At 43.9% G+C, this 15,122-nt stretch overlaps 1 protein-coding gene across 1 annotated transcript in view; it reads left to right on the forward strand.

The window, feature by feature from the left end:
• The first annotated feature begins 500 nt into the window (after positions 1–500).
• Positions 501–15,122, forward strand: part of myh10 (myosin heavy chain 10) — a 132,307-nt gene continuing 117,685 nt past the window's right edge. The window contains exons 1-2 of the mRNA XM_033044023.1: positions 501–604; positions 13,605–13,976. Of these exons, the coding sequence (XP_032899914.1) occupies positions 13,632–13,976 (345 nt within the window). The 5' untranslated portion in view covers positions 501–604; positions 13,605–13,631. The remainder of the gene's footprint in view (positions 605–13,604; positions 13,977–15,122) is intronic.

Genomic DNA, 15,122 nt, shown 5'->3' on the forward strand with positions numbered 1-15,122 from the left:
ACCCCCACACACAGTATCTCTGGACCTGAAACATCACCCACTCCTTCTCTACAGAGACGCTGCTGCCTCCAGCATTGCCCCCTCTGTCTCCCACCCCCCCCCCCCCCGATGGGCGGGACAATGTGGCGACTCTGCTGCTGTTACCAGGCCCACTAGCCACTGGGGGCGCTGCTGAGAGCCCGTCCTCGGAACAGGGGCTGACGGACAGGCGGGCCGGCCAATGGCAGCGGCAGGACCGCGGGCGGCGGGTGATGGACGGCACTCCGCACCAATGGGAGGAGGGGGCGGTGTCGCCCCTTGCGGCCGAGGCGCCAATCAGCGGCGCGGGGGGGCGGGGCTTGTGCAGGCACCTTGGATTGAGCATTGAGGCTTGTATTGAGGGGAGAGCGGAGAGAAGCCACAGTTGTTGCTGCAGCTAGTGCTGCTGGTGGTGTTGCAGCTAGTGGAGCTACTGCTACTGGTGCTACTGCTGGTGGTGCTAGTTGCTGGTGCTAGTGGAGCTACTGCTAGTGGAGGAGGAGAGGGGCAGGAACAAATCTGCATCGTTTTGGCGCCGTCCCTGCTCTGGAGGCGGATTGTGGACGCACTTTATTCCTAACGAGAGGTAATAATGTCTTTGAGCCGCGGCTACATTGTATCCCCAGCGGGATAGTTTCCCCCTCGAGTCTGTGAAACGTGTAACATTGTTACCGTTATCGGAGGGATTTTGGTCTCAGCTCTGGGTGAGGTCGCTCTCATCTGTTAAACTCAAATATTGCGACCCAACTTTAGTTGGGACTGGGTTTTTGGTTTAAGAAATCTCAGCCTTCGCGTTCATTTTTGGTTTGTGTCCCCCACCCCCACCCCCACCTCTGTATTTCACCTTTAAAAAACATATATAATCCAATTTGGTTTATTTGCTCTGGATTCTTAAAAGTACGAGGTTTGTATATTCAAGAGGGGGAGAGGGGAGGGGGGAGAGACGCACGTCTGCGGGGTGAGAGACTGCAGCAAATGCAAAACAAGCCACGTTTTTGAAGTGGGAGCTGGTGAGAACTGGATAAATATTCCCGCATGTGTCCAGTCACAATGGCAGCATTATTTATTTTTTTAAACTGTTCAACCGTGGGTTTTTGAAATCTTAGAAAATGGGCTCTGAAGGCGCATTACATGTTGGTTATTTCTCCCCCAAATTTAAGCTCCACTAAAGCTCCCCAACTGGAGGACAACCTTTGATGGAATCCGGAGAGTGTTTTTTCCCCCAGGTCATTCCCATATCTGGGCCTTTAGCACCTGCCATTTATCGCATTGGATCAAACCAGCTGTGACTTCGCATGTTTATCTTCTGAGCATTTTGCAGTTTTAATGATGCCGCTTGTTGTTCACTTTCTATTAATAGTAGCCGCATAATATAAGCCCGAAAGGAAGAATCATCAAGGTCTGGCAGAATGGGTGCAGAGAAAAATGGTTAACGGCCCTGAATAAAAAAATGTTTTCGCCAGAGATAATTTCTTTCGCAGCTTCATCCTGTCCTATGATGTACCATTTGTTGTTTAAATTTCCAGCATTTGAATTATTTTACTTGAGGCAAAAACGTCTTTTCGAAGGATAACATTGAAATATATCTGTTCGTTGGTGTAACTTGCATTGGATGTAGTCTCTCCTGCAGTCTATGCGACATTACTGTTGTAGCAACCATGTTTTTTTTTTGCTGATGGTGGGGGTTTTCATCATAATTTCAGCACTGCTATACAGCTTAGATATTTTTTTAATAAATATTGAGTATTACAGAGCTGCTAATGGCAGTCACTTGGCAGATGGCAATGTTCTATTTATAAGGGTTGTCTCAGATTTTGTGAGTAGGAGCTATTTTTGTGATTGTGATGATGGTTTTTAATGGAATTTGGGTGTTGCTGGCAAGACCCCACACTTCCTTTGGGGGTAGATGGTGGTGAACTGCTGCAGATCTTCTGGTAACATTGTTTTTAGGTTATTAGACCCAGTGAAGAGAATGGAAAATTGTATTTCCAAGTCCTGATGATGTGAGACCTGCATTCCCATGTGGCCTTATCCTCTGCAGCATTTGATGGCTTCTATCAATGTAGCCTTGCGTGGTTGAGAGTGCATTGACGCTAGCTAGCATCTCACTGCTGTGCAGGTAATGGAGAGAGTATATTTATGATCGTCAATAGGGGCACATTCAGGTAACGTCTAAAGAATAATGCCATGGTGCTTATTTATGTAATTGGAGCTGCATTTATCCATGCAAGTGGTGAATTTTCCATTACATGTCAGATCTGTACTTTGTAGATGGTGACAAGGCTTTGCAGTCAAGAGATTTAGAGGAGGTACATGCCAACAATACCCAGCTTCTAACTTGCAACCACAACATTTTTGTGGGTGGTCCAGTTTAGCTTCTGGCAAGCGGTGAGCCTGGGATTTGGCTGATGGACTTTGCATGGGTCATGCCGGTGAGCATCAAGCAATGGTGGTTACGCTCCTGGAGGTGGTCGTTGCTTGACACTGGTGTGTTACGAATGCTGCTGCATGATGGAATGCTGCAGTTGGTCTGTCTGCTTGCAGATCCTGCATGGGGTTGCCATATGCAATATAAACAGGCCTCTTCTTACCCCCCCCCCCCCTGCCCTAAAGAAGGAAGAATATTAAAGCAAGTCAGTAATACGGATATTGGTGTGACATTCATATGACCTCGAGCTACATTTATTTATTTTTTTAGTTCTGTGTGCTTCCAGCTTATGAATATTTTTCCATTCTTCCCACTAGCCAGTTTTACCAGGATATGATGAAGACAAGTGCTGCACTGTTGTCAAGGATATTCACGCTTGTCTCTGAGGTTTTCCCTTTCGGTCCACATTTGGATCAAGGCTTTACTGAAATGTTGGGTCACGTGGTTCCTGACAAAACCTAAATGGGGTATTGGTGGGCAAGTTATGGATAAACTGCAAGGTTTGATAGCACTGTCATCACATTGCATGATTTGTATGCAGGGAGTCTACCTTGGGAATTTTCCACATTGGCTAGAGATGCGGTTAATTCTCAAGTAGGAGTCTCCAGCAGTTCAGCAGGGTTGTGTGGTCCTGTAGCCTTTGCATTCATTGCTCTCCTTGATTGAACATGGAACAAATTGGGCGACTAAAGTACCAATAATGGGGATCTTGAGGGGTAAGTTCTCTTGTGTGAAGTTTGCAGTTGTACCCAATATCGAACTTGAGTGCAGAGGTCTTGTCATAGTTGAAGATCCTGCGCTACTTCCCATTAGCTGCTTGAGTATGTATTGTTGGTTATGATTAGACATGGCCAACACAGAAGGACTTTGATCTTTTTGCTATAGAGATTGCTTAGTCAAGAGTGTTTTATTGTCATATGTCCCAAAACAGAACAATGAAATTCTTACCTGCAGCAGCATGACATGTATATATAAACTGTACTCTGTAAATGTCATAATAAACAACAACAAAAGTTTGGTATTTTGTATTAACGATAATAGTGCAAAGACGAAAACAATGTCTATGTAGTTCAGAGTTAATTGCAGGTTGTAGTGTTTACTCGCTTGATGGTTGATGGTTGTAGGGAAGAGGCTGCTCCTGGACGTTACAGTTATCAGGCTCATATACCACCTTCCCGATGGCAGGGGTGAAATGAGAGCGTGGTCGGGGTGGTGTGGGTCCCTGATGATGCAGGCTGCCTTTTGAGGTAGTAACTTTTGTAGATCCCTTCGATAGTGGGTTGGTCAGTATGCATGATGGACTGGGCATTGTTCATTACTTTCTGCAATCTTCTTTGTTCCTGAGCATTGGAGTTGCTGAAACAGGCTGGTGCAACAAGTCAATACGTTCTCCACCGTACACCTGTAGAAGTTCAAGAGTATTCATCGACACACTGAATCACCTCGAACTTCTAAGGAAGTAGAGGCTTTGATGGGTTTCTGTATGAATGTGCTGGGTCCAGGACACATCTCCAGCGATATACATGCCTGAGATTTTGAAGCTCTGTCCAGTCCATGAAGGAAGACCTACGGCAGTAATGGAAGGTTGATACCTAGTGTTGCTGCTGGAATATCATTTTTCAAATCATTCCACCAGAGTTTTATCTTCCTGTTGGGTTATGTGGGGGGACTTCATTTCTGCTGTTCATGGCGGCTTTCTGTTTTATGGTGCAACATGTCTACTGCAAAGGAAAGTGTCCTTGGTGTAGCAATGTCCACACTTGACACATTGTACACTCAAAACTGCAGGATCTGGACACAATGCCCTGAGGATCTGCTCACTGGGGCAGTAAGGATGTGCAATTGAATTGACAGGATGTTGTGGAGTGTGGTATTGGTTTCACTTGCATATTTAACCAAGTACTTGGACTCTCCTATTACCAGTTATTTGTACTGGTGTCTAGTAAATGACACCAAGGTATTTGGAAAAGGGGATGAAACAGACTTGTGGTTTTGTGAAACTTTTAGAAATAAGAGATCACATTAAGATCGCCTGAAGTGACTAAACTGTCATACTTGGATAAAATATAACCCAGACTCTGAAAAGGAGTAAGAGTGGTTACTAGAGGGTTTAATTCTTGCCTGTAAAGGACACCTCCTCCAAACTTTATCAAGTCAGTCAGATTTGACCTGCTATATACAAAGCCATGCAGAATGTCTCTAATTAGCCCATTCCCTTCCAACTGGGAGTAAATTATATCCTAAAGGTCCTCTAATAGCTTTCCCACCACTGATGTGCAGCTCTTTGGAAGAAGGGTTTCAGCCCGAAACGTTGCCTATTTCCTTCGCTCTATAGATGCTGCCGCACCCGCTGAGTTTCTCCAGCAATTTTGTCTACCATTGACTTCTCTAACTTCAAATAGTCCTTGCTTTCCTTCTCTCTCCATCCCTTCCCAGTTCTCCCACCAGTCTTACTGTCTCCGACTACATTCGATCGCTGTCCCACCAACTCCCCTGACATCAGTCTGAAGAAGGGTCTCGACCCGAAACGTCACCCATTTCTTTTCTCCAGAGATGTTGCTTGTCCCGCTGAGTTACTGCAGCATTTTGTGTCTACCTTCGATTTAAACCAGCATCTGCAGTTCTTTCCTACACACGGATCTTTGTCAAGGATCCTGTAATCTCCTTTCTTGCCTTTCTCAATAATCTGCGATATATCCCATCAATTCGTGATGGGATATTTATTAAAGTTGATTCAAGTTAATTCTTTTTAAGTGCCCAACACCACCTCGTTCTTCATCTCAAACTGCTCTTGCATTTATCATTTGATAAAAGCTATGCATTGTAGACAATTATACTTTAATGTCACATGTACCTAGGTGCAGTGATTATTTGTTTTTGCATACAATCTGGTAAAATCATACTATAGATAAACGCAATCATAGATAAGTACAAAAGTGCAAGCATTGTAGTGTAAGAACAGTAGGCTTCACCGAGGCAGTACAGAGTGGCCATGTTTATGGTGTCAACTTGTGTCCTTCAAGTTTCAAAAGTTCTGAAAAGTACAGTCTTATCTTGACCTTAACCTGCTCACCTATAGGTTATTTTTCACTATTCGGTTGACCCGAGTCTACACAGGGGTGGCACTGAACAGGTTAAAGGCCCGTTGTCCTGGCAGATCCATGACCTGACCCGTAATTGTGGGATCAAGTCACACCAGACGGACAGTGTAAAACGTCAATAGAAAAAATGGGGAAAAAATATCCTTGGTGTTGTACTACAGACGACACTGGTACAAAATCCATTGTCTTTGGATTTTGACTTTTACAAAGTTCTAAAGTTTCAGTGAAACAATGGGGGAGACTTTGCACCACATGTTGACATTAAAGACAAAGGAGTTCTTGATGGACTGGAAGCTTTCTCCTATATTCAAGTGTGAAGACACAGGCACACCAGGTTGCTATGGCACCCATACTCTGAATAGAGCAATCGCATTTAACTGAACCACCCATTCTCCTTTGATCGTGTTAATGCTTTTAATTTTGTAAATGTGACTCCATGGACTTTGGCCAGGTGTTAGGAAGACACAGGGGTAGAATTGCTGCCTTACAGTGTCAGAGATCCGGGTTTGATCCTGACTACAGGTGCTGTCTGGGTGGAGTTTGTACGTTCTCCCTGTGAGCATATGGGTTTTCTCTAGTTGCCCCGATTTCCCCCCCCCAATTCCAAAGACATGCAGGTCTGTAAGTTAATCGGCTTTGGTAAAATTGTAAATTGTCCCCATTGTGTAGGACAGTGCTAGTGTGCGGGGAGTGGAGTTGGTGGGCCGATGGGAATGTTTCTGCTGTCTCTCAATTCTGTAGACTTTTATCAAAACTGTCCTCTATAAGGAGTAGTAGCTCCTTATTTCTTTGGATTCCAAGCAATATGGGCAAGCTCGTATCAAATTATCCTAGGTAGTGAGGCTGCATTTATACAGCTAAAGGCACTTCCATGGTGTTGAAGGAGATCGCTCTCAACCAAACAACGAAGGAATGATATTTCCAGCAGGGTTGGTGGGCCGATAGAAGGTGGCGGTGTTCCACGGCTGAAATCCTTGGTAGTTGAGGCCATGTGTTTAGAGGCTTTGTCACAATAGCCTTAGTGAGTGCTTGTTGCACAATTTAAAGATGAGTTGCATTGTCATCATCATGCATGAGTTTTGGTAGGAATGAAGGATTAAAGTGGTGATTAGGGTCATCATTGAGGACACTGCATGTGTTATTGAATTTGTACCAGTCACGGCTGGTTATGTCAGTGTGGGTGGCCTGATGACATGATATTTTATTATCTTGTGCCACAGCTAGGTTCCTTGTTTTACCTACACAAGGTATGCAAAGCAACGCCACATAGAGGGCACGGACAGCATTACAAAGTATTTTATTTAGTCTCCAATGGTACCCATTGTTCTCAATGGCGCATCTGACCTCTGGCACACACGGTCCCGACTGACATCCCGTACCTTCCCCACCGTCCAGCGGCGCCCATCCTGATGGCTCTGCAGCACCGACCCCGAGTCTGGCCGCGGGGACCTGCTACCCACATTCTCCGCAGCCCGGTGAAACACCTGGTCAGCAGGGACTCCTGTCTTGATGGTGTTTTTTTTGGCAGTAGTACCGTATTTCCCGGCAATGAAGATGCGTCTGTGTCGAAGACTCACCCCCATTTTGAGTCGCTAAATTTTGAAACAAGGCTGTCGGGGCATAGAATTTCTCACGCCCAAAAAAATAAACAAATAAATAAATAAAGATAAAGAGGGTGACAATTCAATTTGCCCAAGGCTTCCTGATCTCCTCCATTCTGAATGGGTGGGGGGTGGAGGGTGACGGCAGGTGGAGAGATGGTGGGAAAAAACGGGAGCACACCGGGACAAGTTGAATCAGTTGTGATCTTAATGACAATACTAGCTCAAAGGACCAATAGAGGTTACTCACACTGACATAGGAGTAAGCTCCAGCACCTGCTGCCCGCTGACCTGCTCTGCTCTATCTTTGCTCTGCTGTTGAAATGTAAACTATGCCATTACTATTCTGAAATGCTTTCTGGTGATATTCCTTATTTAATTTGCATTATCCTCAGTGTCCATTAATAGGCACCAAGCTTTGTTACCCAGCACCCTTGTGTCTGCCGACCTACTTTGGCACTAATTAAAATGCATCGCCTTTGAAACCTGAACTACATTTCCAAAATATTAATGATTGTGGCCTTTTCCATCTCCAATGATACATCAGTTCTGAGCACTCGCCCACCTCTTCATAGAATCACTCTTCTATTGGTAGCCAAAGCCCTTGACTAATAGATTTAATTATTTTTCTTAACACCTCTCTTTAGTGTTCCTTGCACCTAACTGTTTGCCCAAGCCTTTAGTTACTTTACTGTGGACTCCATGGGAATTAATTTTATTAATGATTTTGGAAAGTGTCTGGGGAGAGTTGTGGAGATTAGTTCGGGAGTGACTGTCATAGGGTGGATCATTTAGATATTGTCTGTATGGGAACACACCAGTGACGCCTTCAAGCTCCTGTCAGAGCTTGGACTAGGATTGTTGCTGAACTGTCTTAACTCAAAGTCACTCATTCTTTCTCTCCAGAGATGCTGCCTGTCCCGCTGAGTTACTCCAGCATTTTGTGTCTCTCTTGTTGCCTTGAAGTGTTATTTTGTCTGAAAAGGGCTTCTTTGAACAATCCATTGTTCAGTCCCACAAATGAGAGGTGGTGTTAAGCAGATTCAGCAGAATGCCAAGACATTTTGAATTTATATCTCACGTGCAAGGCTCTGGTCAGGCTACTACTTTTTGATTCTGTGTTTTTTCATAATTCCCCAAATAATTGTATTTGTGTAAAGGGGCAATTTGTATTTTGGCAGGAAGGAACTAAGTCTTTAACTTGTCTAACGGTAGCTGAAATTGGTGCAGATGATTGATTTATTCTGGTAATTACTGATGCACCAAAGCTCATCAAAATGGCCCACTAGATGTCACTTGACCTTGCAGATGCAACAGTATTTTATCCAGATCTATTTTCGTCACTTGATCTCCATGACCTTAATGACACGTCATCTTTTTATGAATTGACATTATGACCTTTTTGTTAACCGACTAGCATTGCAATATGAATATGGACCCACAAAGACATGATTTGTAATCAAAGATCTTGCCCTAGTTTATTATCTGTATGGAGGTGAGAGAAAGATCAACAATTCCTTTATCTGCCGTGGGACAATTTGCTGCTATTGTGCTATTTCCTTGTTTACTCTCTAATTGCAATATTTAACTATTGTTTGCACCTTCATAAATGTAGGTGGACAATTCTTTTTTTTAAATTGCTTGGTTTATTTTGTGAATACTAAGTGAAGCATAGGAAGGAACTACAGGTGCTGGTTGACACAGAAGATAGGAAAAAAATGCTGGAGTAACAATGCGACAGGCAGCATCTCTGGAGCGAAGGAATGGGTGACGCGTGTAAAAGTAGCTTTTTCTAGCTGATATTTCATATTCCTTGAGCTGTTATAGTCCTAGAGTGATACAGTGTGGAAACAAGTCCTCCAGCCCAACTTGCCCACACCAGCCAACATGTCCCAGCTACACTAGTCCCACCTGCCTGCACTCGGTCCATATCCCTCCAAACAAGGATTTGTGACTTTTGCAATGCATGAAATTATGCCAATTTCTGGCATAAGTGCAGGATTTTGAATTTACCTAGGCGGAATGACCCCAGGGCAGCTGTGGCTACAGAAGTAGCTTACCACCACCGAGTGTGACTGAGGAGTGAATGAATAATGCGATGTAAAGCGCCTTGAGTATTAGAAAGGCGCTATATAAATCCCATCCATTATTATTATTATTAGTATTATATTGCACATTTTAAAGGATTTGGTCTGACATCAATTAAAACAAAGTGATATGTCAGTGAAAGCTGGGCATGTGGTTTACTTTGGATACACAACATGGAAACGGGCCCTTCGGCCCACTGAGTCCATGCTGCTAACCAATCACTTGTTCACCAGTTCCATGCTATCCCACCTTCTCATCCTCTCCTTACATATTAGGGGGAGTTTACAGAGGTGAATTAGCCCACACAGCCAACAGTTCTTGGGATGTGGGAGGAAATCGGAGCGCATGATAGAAACCCACGCAGTCACAGGGAGAACGTGCAAGCTCCACACAGTCAACCACAAGTCGGGATCGAATCAGGGTCTCTGACACTGAGACAGCAGCTGTAATAGCTGTGCCACTGTGCTACCCTATTGTTCCCCTGGTGATTACACTTCCATATGTGTAAGCAATTACAGCAGTACTTCCACTGAAATCATTGATAATAATCTGACTATTTAAAATTTTACTTTTGCAATGACAGACTAATAGCAATTAGAAATTCCTGTTCTAAATGACAGCAATTATTTTGCAGCCCATTTAAATCTTGGGGCAAGCCTGTTGTGTGATAATCGTTGAGTAAATGGAACTTGTGACTGACATGCTGTAGATGCCTTGTGTTCAAACTGGGATATGTAAAACTACCCAAGCATGGGTATTTCATTTGGGGACTGCATTACTAGAAGGGTATTCTGGGGAATTCGGGTCAAACGCCTTTTTTTTTTATGTGGCAAACTGAGATGAGAGAAAGTGGAGTTGGTGGATGTGAACATTTTTTGGGATTATTTATCCCACTCCCCTCAAATCACCCGTCACCTTGATAAATAAAAAGAATAAATCTGTCATGACCAAACAACAGCACTAGCAAGAGGCCAATCTGAATTCCCACTGACTCAGTAGTGAAATATTGCAGTCACATCCACAGTCTCAATGCCCATTACTCAGAGTGGAGGAGAATATTCCAGGGGACCTGCCTGTTGTCTAGCAGAAGGACAACCGTTGTTAGGGTCATCCTTGATTGCCATGTTCCAGTCATAATAATACTAAATCTGTCATCACTCCACAACATTGACAAAAGGTTAATCTCAATTGACAAATAACCAGAAATGTAATTAAATAACCATGTTTAAAGATCTAAATTCCTTTGTTGCAACAGTAGTACAAAAATAATCTCCATGTCTGGGACTGCAGTAGAATTGGTAACTGGTTTTAGTGGTTTTAGTGTTTGTGGTTTGGAGGTGCTGGTGAAATGGTTAACACTTAATGCCTATCCACCAGTAAGAGTGATAGCAGAACCTTTTGTAGTTGGTTGTTGGGAAATGCTCATTTTTCTTGACAATGCTTTGGAGAGTTTCTGATTTCTGCCACTTGTTTTAGACTGGGTCAGTCCTAAAATATTTTTATTGTTACGAATTGGGTGCGACTTTGGAGCAATTCAAAATGGTATTCTGTGTATATTTACTAGTTGGTGTTTTGGGAAAAGTTAAAGAAATCCCTTTTAAAATTCGACAGGGCCTTTTTTTAAATTTTAGAAATACAGTATGGAAATGACCAGCAACTAGTTCTACACACCAGGGACATTTTACAGAAGCCAATTAACCTACAAACCCACATGCCTTTGAGATGCGGGAGGAAACCGGAGCACCCAGAGAAAATCCATGCAGTCACGGAAAATGTGCAAACTCCTTACAAACAAAACCCGGAGTCGAGCTCAAACCTGGGTCTCTGGCGCTGTAAGGCATCAACTCTACTACAGTGCTGACCTTGGTATACACTATTGCTGTGATGGTGGCAGGAATGTGACTTGCTGGAGCTGTGCATGTCCATTCTACCATGTTGGACGTGCTTTGTAATAAATGGGAGCTTTTGGGGAATCGGTAGTGAGGCACTAACTGCCTCCGACCTGTTCATTGACTGTGATGTGAATGGACTAAGATGGACATGTTAATGTAAGATTATGTGAATGGACTTGTGTCTCCTGTTGATGACTTCCGTGGAGATGTTGGTGGCATCGTCTGAGTGTCGGGTGAATGGATTCCTTTCCGGGTAACTTTGGTACTTGCCCTCGCGGGCCGGAACTTTGTGAATTGTAGGTAGGGCCTCGCGGGTCGACGAAGCCCGCGGCCAACGGTGCCTGGGTCTGAGGAGCTGGCGGCTGGGGCCTGGGTTAGAGAGGACCCGGGAAACGCTAGTGGAGAGGTCAGTGCGGCGGTCGATGATTGCACTGGACGAGGATGGACACTTGGAAGTGAGGACACCCCTGCCGAGGGAAGGAATAAAGGTGGCCCTGGCATAGGGGGACCGTCATGAGGGGGGGCGCGGGAGGGGGGGTAAGGACAATTCAATATGTCTGTTACTCTGCCACTTGTTAGCTCGGACACATTATCATGAGACTATGAATGTTTAGTTTAGATATACAGCATGGAAACAGGCCTTTTCGGACCACCGGGTCTGCTCCGACCAGCAAGCCCCGCACATTACCATTAGCCTATACCCATTAAGGACAATTTTTACATCTACCAAGCCAATCAATTTTTACATCTAACCTACATACCGAAGATATCGGAGAAAATCCACGCAGGTCACCGGGGAGAGTGCCCAAACTCAGTACAGACAGCACCAGTAGTCGGGATCAAACCCGGGTCTCCAGCTCTGCATTCGCTGTAAGGCAGCAACTCTACCCTGATGCGTTTATCAGTTCTACCTACAAACCTGTCAGAGCATTATTAATTAATGGCATGTGTGCCTGGCAGATCTATGACCTGACCCTTAATGGTGGGATCAATTACTGTCTCCGGGTTGCTGGTTCTGCTGCTTAACTTGTGCAAATTCATCAATTGCAGTAATTGTAGAAAATTCCCAATACTGTGTACTCAGCAGATCAGTCAGCTTTCTGATGAGTGTCCACATCTCTGGTCAATAAGTTCAAGTTCGTGTTTATTATCACTTAACCAATTAAGGTACAGTGAAATCTGAGTTTAAATCGCCTCCCATTGCAACTGGGTTCGGCTGGGGGGGGGGAGGGGAGGGGGAGGGAGGGAGGTTTCCTTAACTTCAGATTCGCAGCCTCTTTTTTTTCCCTGCTTTTGGATTCCTGTATTGTAACTCCACCAAGGTGATGACATTTTTAGGTATGTCAGGTGCTTCCCCTGGCATGCTGTTAGAAACATAGAAATTAGGTGCAGGAGTAGGCCATTCGGCCCTTCGAGCCTGCACCGCCATTCAATATGATCATGGCTGATCATCCAACTCAGTATCCCGTACCTGCCTTCTCTCCATACCCTCTGATCCCCTTAGCCACAAGGGCCACATCTAACTCCCTCTTAAATATAGCCAATGAACTGGCCTCAACTACCCTCTGTGGCAGAGAGTTCCAGAGATTCACCACTCTCTGTGTGAAAAATGTTTTTCTCATCTCGGTTTTAAAGGATTTCCCCCTTATCCTTAAGCTGTGACCCCTTGTCCTGGACTTCCCCAACATCGGGAACAATCTTCCTGCATCTAGCCTATCCAACCCCTTAAGAATTTTGTAAGTTTCTATAAGATCCCCTCTCAATCTCCTAAATTCTAGAGAGTATAAACCAAGTCTATCCAGTCTTTCTTCATAAGACAGTCCTGACATCTCAGGGATCAGTCTGGTGTTCATTTCTCTTATTGAATCAAGACTGGTCCCTTGTCTTGTACCTATTTTGTGACGGATATGTTGGACCATGAGGCCAAATGTGGTGATCGTGGGATACAATGCTGCCGCGCCTCATGGATGCATGCATTTACATTGTTGGGTTTTGAATCCGTTCATTGTTACGTATTGGAAGCACTAGACAACATAATGTCCTTGGCTGAAAAAGAGAAGCCACTCTTGCCAATACAGCCATGGTGATGGATATATAGTAGAATGGTAATGGCTAGGTAGAGTTAGCTTTCTCTTGCATCGAGGTTCTTTTCCTACTTACCCTTTTTGTTCATGCAATATTTATTTCGCACTTGAAAATTTACTTTTTGCACTGTTAATGACACTACTGAAACACTACAACCTTCAGATAAGCTCTGAACTACATTGATTTGGGGCATTGGTTTTGTCTTTTGACACTTTTATTGTGTGTGGATGTAGAACTATTTGTTTATATGGTTTAGAGTACTATGTTTATATATTCTATAGTGCTGCTGTCAGTAAGAATGTTATTGTTCTATTTGGGACATGTGACAACTCTTTACTATACAACTAGTTATGTTACCAACATATGCTCATTGAATTATTTTGTTTTGCAGGTAAAGTTTGGCTGCTCTTATATTCCAATGGCGCAGCGGAGTCACCACGAAGATCCAGAGAGGTATCTCTTTGTGGATAGGGCTCTGGTGTACAACCCTGCTACTCAGGCCGACTGGACTGCCAAAAAACTTGTGTGGGTACCATCAGAACGCCATGGTTTTGAGGCTGCAAGCATTCAAGAGGAGCGAGGCGATGAAGTTATGGTGGAGCTAATAGAGAATGGCAAGAAGGCTCTGGTCAACAAGGATGACATTCAGAAAATGAACCCGCCCAAGTTCTCAAAGGTGGAAGATATGGCCGAGCTCACCTGCTTGAATGAAGCCTCCGTCCTGCATAATTTGAAGGATCGATATTACTCTGGCTTGATTTATGTAAGTTTCAAACGAGTAAACTACTTTTCAAATTTAAGTTGTTGCAGAATGTTACTTGACACTTCTTGAATATTGCGGTTCCACAAGCTGAAGAGGCCATGTGGAAAGTGGTGCGCTTGCTGTACAGGTCCTGGGGATAGTGGTAGCCACTCATTCATGGTGTGCTTGCTGTACAGGTCCTGGGGATAGTGGTAGCCACTCATTCATGGTGCGCTTGCTGTACAGGTCCTGGGGATAGTGGTAGGCAAATCATTCATTCATATTATTCAGAAATATCTTCCTTTCTTTGAGACAATGGAAAGTTCCAATTTGGCTGGTACGAAACATCTCTGGCTTCAATGCCTGGAACATCCCCTTCACCCTGTATACCTTTTTGTGATGTGTTTTAGGTTTATTATAGTTGTGTGAGACGTACAGTGTAAAGCTTTATTTTTGCATGGTGCCCGATCAGATCAGATCAGATAGTCAATCCAAACTGGAGTACAATAGAGCAAAGAGGAAGATAATGAAGTATCATTTCTGTTTGTTGATTCTTTTATATAACTTTTGGCCGAGCTGCTAACTTTGTTCCATTAACTTGCTTGGTCACTTTGCATCCCATGGTTTATTTTTGATTTTTGTCATTTCAAGATTCTTTTTACTCGTACTAATTGTACCAACAGTTGGACTATCCAACTTTCTAAAGATTTTTTTATGCTTGCCTGTAATTCTCCAGTGGTAGTATTATGTCTCTACCACTTGTTAGCTGTGGACAATGATCCATTATTGGAAAACTGATGCTTTTTAACCTCCTTGATCTCCAATTTTAAGTCTCAAGTAAATTAAAATGTCAATTTTCATTCTTTGCTTGTGGGGGTAGATTTGAACAATACTCGTGTTCGGAAGGTCATAGGTGATAGGAGAACAATTGGGCCATTTGGCCCATCAAGTCCATGCCATTCAATCAAGGCTGGTCCAAAACTCCCTCCTAACCCCAATCTCCTGCCTTTTCCCCATAACTCCTAGCACCCATATCAAGAATCTCTATCTCTGCCTTAAAAATATCTACTGACTTGGCCTCCACAACCTTCTGTGGCAAAGAATTATACAGATTCACCACCCTTCCAGAGGGATGCAGAGTACCTTCCATAATTCAACACATGATAC

This window comes from Amblyraja radiata, chromosome 26 (assembly GCF_010909765.2).
Source record: "Amblyraja radiata isolate CabotCenter1 chromosome 26, sAmbRad1.1.pri, whole genome shotgun sequence".
In the NCBI taxonomy this organism is placed as follows: Eukaryota; Metazoa; Chordata; class Chondrichthyes; order Rajiformes; family Rajidae; genus Amblyraja; species Amblyraja radiata.